At 38.4% G+C, this 5,315-nt stretch overlaps 1 protein-coding gene across 1 annotated transcript; it reads left to right on the top strand.

Annotated features, from left to right (window-relative positions):
• Positions 1–1,355: 1,355 nt before the first annotated feature.
• LOC131855907 (leucine-rich repeat receptor-like serine/threonine/tyrosine-protein kinase SOBIR1) lies at positions 1,356–4,779 on the top strand. The gene has a single exon (XM_059208012.1). The coding sequence runs from the start codon at positions 2,210–2,212 to the stop codon at positions 4,580–4,582; it is 2,373 nt and encodes a 790-aa protein (XP_059063995.1). The 5' UTR covers positions 1,356–2,209; the 3' UTR covers positions 4,583–4,779.
• The last annotated feature ends 536 nt before the right edge of the window (positions 4,780–5,315 follow it).

Consider the following 5,315-nt stretch of genomic DNA (forward strand, 5'->3'; position numbering starts at 1 on the left):
AGCAAAGGAGCATCCATATATCATCATTAGTTGGAGCAAATCAAATCACAATGGGGTTTATGATAACTTTTGGTTTTATGCTTATGTTATTGTGCTTTGTTTCGAACTTCATCGTGAGCTCTATGTAGAGGTTTTTCTTTAGTTTGAAAGGAAGTTTACATTCTTATTTTCTTTCATTTACATTTAAAATTTTAAGCACTATGATAGTTAAAGAACCATTCAGATAAATAAACAACACTAAGTATCATGGTTATTCTTAAACATCATCCATTTCAAAGATCAAATGTTAATTTTGATCAATAAAATATCTCAAATGCTTAAAACATTTTAATGTGAGCAAAATGTAAAATTTATATTATATGTTGCAACAAAATGATAAATCATAACTTAATCATATGCAGAACTTGTACTCTTCAAAGAGAGGTCACAAGTTCAAATCTTATAGAGTAGAGTATGTACACTTCATATTGGAAGCACAATTAGGTGCCTGCTACATTCTGAGAGTACGGAGAATCTCATATATTTTAAGCTATCTATAGACCCAAAAACAGGGAGGATATGTACATCTTGTATTTAAAGTACAATTAGATGTCTGCTACATACTGAGAGTATGAAGAATCCCATATATTATAAGCTATCTATAAACCCCAAAACAAATTGTTTAGTAAAATATGAAACTGATTTTTTTTATTAATTACTATTTCCTTGGTCGACCAGAAATGTTAACTCGCTTGGGATAGGAGGGCTCTTCTTTTTGGATTGTCATTCTCTGATCTTATCGTGTTTCACCCGTTGCTACTTTTGAAATACCCAACCAAAAAACAACACCATTTTCGACGAAAAACATGCACCATAGGTCTGATACATGCAAGTGGAACGAAATTAGTATTTAAGTTTGTCACACACGTTCGCTTTATCTTGTCAAATCTCTCTTTAAGCTATACCAATTGACCTTAAAACACTTTTTAGCATGGACCTACAACCACACCCTCTCACAAGAATTTCCACGCATCTGGTCCATAAATTCAGAGTATAGCCCCACAATCTTCACTGCTTTCAATTCATGTGAAGACATTTGAACCACGAATGCACCAAAGTCATAGTCAAGGCAGACCCGCCAGCTGACTTTTCCTGGGTCTGGAAATATGGATGTGTCATTAATACTTTTTCTTAAAATCCATCAGATTATACTAATAAAATGTATTGTTTACTGAAATGGTCTTCTTTTCCAAGGCAGTAAAATTTTGCCTTATGAGGCCAAGATCCATTAATCCCGTTTGGTGTTCGCTGGAATGGGTCATTAAAATGTTTTTATCTGTAAAACATGGACTTAAGAGTTGACTTAAAGTTAAGTAAAGTCTTGCCGTCTGCTACACTGCTGTTTCCTTCGTATACTCTGAGTTAGCTGGGTCATCCATTGACTGATGAACAATGACGTTCGGTGTGTTTTCTGGCTTGGAAGGAGCAGAGAAGGTGGTGATGAGAAAAATTTAGGACATACATATTTCAACCGAGACTCTCCTAATTCATGGCCTCAGAGAGATGAGCAATGAACTTTGATTATAATTCAATACCCAAGTTCATGAGCTACCTATTTCTGGGCAATTTGGAGAGCCTGTTCTAAGTTTGGAGACAGGGAAGTAGTTGCATATTAAAAATCCACCTTGACTTCAGAAAGGATAGGGCCTTAATGGTGTGAGCTTGAAAGCATTGACTTTTAGAAGACCAGATGAGAGGAGGAGAATCAGTGCAACAGTTTTGAAGATTTTTCTTATTTGGGCAATTTCAATTTAGAAGTTTGGAGTCACTGCACCTCACTGGAAAGCAAGAGGGTGGAAATTTTTTGAAGGGTATCAGATTGGATCCACTATAAATCAGAGGCAGAATTGGGTTTCCTCCACGCTGCAAGGGTGTTGTTTGTTTTTGAGGGGCTTGTTGTGATGAAATGATTTAGGATGCAATTGTAGATTAGTTTGTATTTATGCTCTTGTAGGCGGGTGAGAGGCAGAGAGGGGACTGATATGCTGAGGGAGTTTTCATTAGGCTGAAGGAGAATGTTCTCTGGCTGTTGGTATGCATCCATATCTATAGTTCTAATGTAGTTTGCCTATGAAAATTTGAGGGAAAATCTTGATTAAGAAGGACCTGAGGTGAGGATACTATAACTCTACAACTGTGACTGGATTTGAATTGAAATCAGCAAAGAGGTATGGCCTTGAAGTGCAGTTTGCTAGCACTTTCTGTACTCTTCTTCCATGTTTTTCTGGTGAGTTCTCTTCATGCTTTTAAGACTGAGCATCAGGATGGTCTTTTTAGAGGCCTTGATCATGATGTTCAAGTTCTTCTTGAGTTGAGGAGATCACTGGAGGTGGACTCATCATTCTGGGACACATCAGAGTCTCCATGTGAATGGTTTGGTGTGGACTGTGATGAGATCACTACAAATGATGGTGTGGGGAAGGAGAAAAGGGTAGTGCATCTGGAATTGGATTCCAAACAGTTGAAAGGACGCTTATCTCCTGCAATTGGAAGGCTTTCTGAGCTGAAAAATCTTTCTTTTGCTAATAACTTGCTGGTTGGAAGGATCCCAAAAGAGATTGCTTCTTGTCTGAAGTTAGAAGTTGTGGACCTGAGTGGAAACAAGCTTTCTGGACCAATTCCTTCAGAATTCGGCAATCTCAGGAACCTCAAGGTATTGCATCTCTCTGATAACTCTCTCTCTGGTGAGATTTCAGTCCTTAGTTTGAGAACTAGAAGTAGTCCTGATGGCTTATCAAAAGGTCCTTTTCCATGTCTTGAATATCTCAATTTGGCCAACAATCATCTCACAGGTATGATTCCTTATCATATGGCCAGGATTTCGACCTTAGAATCTATTTTTCTAAATGGTAATATGTTTGTAGGACCCATTCCTCAAAGTTTGGGTTCTTTACCATCTTTGGAAGTCCTTGACCTGCACAACAATTTTCTCCACGGTAAGATCCCGCCAACATTAGTAAACAATTCCAGCAAACTGCGTTCCTTAGATGTGTCAGGAAATTTCCTAGTAGGAAGAATTTCTTCTTCCTTTGGAAGGCTACGAACTCTGAGGTTTCTAAATGTTTCTAACAACAATTTGGAAGGTCCTATTCCCTGGGGAGCTTGGTTCAAGTATGGAGCTGACCCAAGTGCTTTCTCTGGGAATACTAGACTCTGTGGCCGGCCACTAAAAGCTTGTCCGAAAACAGCAACCTCTGATTTGTCTTCTTCAACATCGTTATCACCATCTTCTTCACAGCTCTCGGCACAAGATCAACTGGAGAAACAACAATCTCAAAGCCTTTTTTCAGGTGTTTTTAGGTCAATTCCTGAATCTTCACTCTCAACTGCTCCAAAAACTCGGTTTGTGTTAGAAAATTTTGGTAAGCCACCTCCATCTCTAGCACCAGCTCCAGCTCCAAGTCAAAACTACACAAGAAATGGTACCCAAGCCCCACCACCACCAAAGCATAAGAAGAAGAAGAAGTTGTCAATTACAAAGTGGGTTTTGGGTGATTCATTGGGACTACTAACAGGAGCTATCTCTGCAGTTATGTGTTCATTTTTGTATAGAATGCTCTTGTACTGTATCCGTGGAAGATCCAAGGATCAGGGTGCTAAGATTTACAGTTCCTTAATTAAAAAGGCTGAGGATTTAGCCTTCTTAAATACAGAGGATGGTCTCAGATCAGCAGAGCTCATAGGAAAAGGGGGTTCAGGGGAAGTTTACAGGACACAGCTTCGAGATGGCAGGGAAATTGCCATTAAGAAAATTGCTCAACCATCTCTCAATTCAACAGATATATCAGATGAAGACACTAAGCTTCTGGACAAAAGAAGGCGACAAATTCGTGCAGAATTGGATACTTTAGGCCATATAAGGCATAGAAACCTTGTTACTCTTCTAGCCTATATTGCAAGGCCTGATTGCCATCTATTAATCTATGATTATATGAAAAATGGTAGTATCCATCAAGCCTTAGAAAGAGTTGCAGAAGGCACTCTGGAATTAGCATGGCCTGTTCGTCACAAGATTGCCATGGGAATTGCTACAGGCCTACAGTACTTGCATTTCCACAGCACTCCAAAAATCATTCATCGTGATCTGAAGCCTGGAAACATCCTCCTTGATGAGAACTTTGAGGCCCATGTTGCAGATTTTGGCCTTGCAAAGGCCCTCCCTGACACAGCCACACACGCTACTACCTCAAATGTCGCAGGAACAGTGGGGTACATTGCCCCTGAATATCACCAGACCTTAAAGTTCACAGACAAGTGTGATGTTTATAGTTTTGGGGTTGTTCTTGCTGTTTTGGTTACAGGTAAAAATCCATATGATGATTTCTTTCAAACAATCCCACAGGCTAGTATTCCAAGATGGTTAAGAAATGTGGTGGGTTCAGAAACAGCATCTTGTGCCATAGATCCACAGATTAGAGGACAGGGCTATGATGATGAAATCTTCCTTGTCATGAAGGTTGCTTGCTTTTGCACTGATGATGACCCCAACAAGCGACCTAATACCAGAGAGGTACTCACCATGCTTTCACAAATCAGAGAATAAGTATCTCCATCACTGTGGAAGACTCTGCTTTAGGATTTTGGTTAAGGACCTGTATGAATCTGTGATTTCCATTCCAGATCACACTCCTACGGCTTATGTATTGTGTTTATGTTTTCTTGTTGCCCTTCAATACCCTATGTCTTATAACTTTTATTAATTATGCATACCTGATTTGTCAAGTCGACATGTTTAGTAGACATAGCTGATTTGGACAGCCTTTTCATTGCACAGAAACAACTGAAATAGATCATTAAATTTACAATGGAGAATTGACTTCTGAGTCACAATTAGCAGCATGAATATGCATGAAACTGTTGGGTCAAACACAGCTTATTCAAATTTACTTGTAAACATCCCAAAAACTTACATGAAACAAAAATGAAATATAATAATAAATAAATAAACGAGCTAACTAGTTTTTGTTTTTTTTAATAAGTTTCCTGAGAGAAGGCAGACAGTAAAATTAGCAGAACAAAATGTTTAAAAAATCTCAGCAGCGATTCATACAAGAGCTTTCTTTTCTGCCCTCTTTTCCACCAGCGTTTCATTTCTTCTATTCTTTTAAACCATAGATTTTTTTTTATAATTGCAATATCAATATTATATCGTCGAGCTTGTCTTCGTCCACAGTCAGAGACTGCTTTTTCATTGTCTCCATGTCTCTTAACTTCCACATTTTCTCCTCGCTGGTAACGATAGCAATATATATATATATATATATATATCTCTGTCT

The sequence above is a fragment of the Cryptomeria japonica genome, chromosome 7, assembly GCF_030272615.1.
Source record: "Cryptomeria japonica chromosome 7, Sugi_1.0, whole genome shotgun sequence".
Lineage (NCBI taxonomy): Eukaryota > Viridiplantae > Streptophyta > Pinopsida > Cupressales > Cupressaceae > Cryptomeria > Cryptomeria japonica.

Bases quoted from the DNA above. Each gene is read 5' to 3' on its own strand.
- LOC131855907 (XM_059208012.1), top strand. From the start codon at position 2,210: ATGGCCTTGAAGTGCAGTTTGCTAGCACTTTCTGTACTCTTCTTCCAT.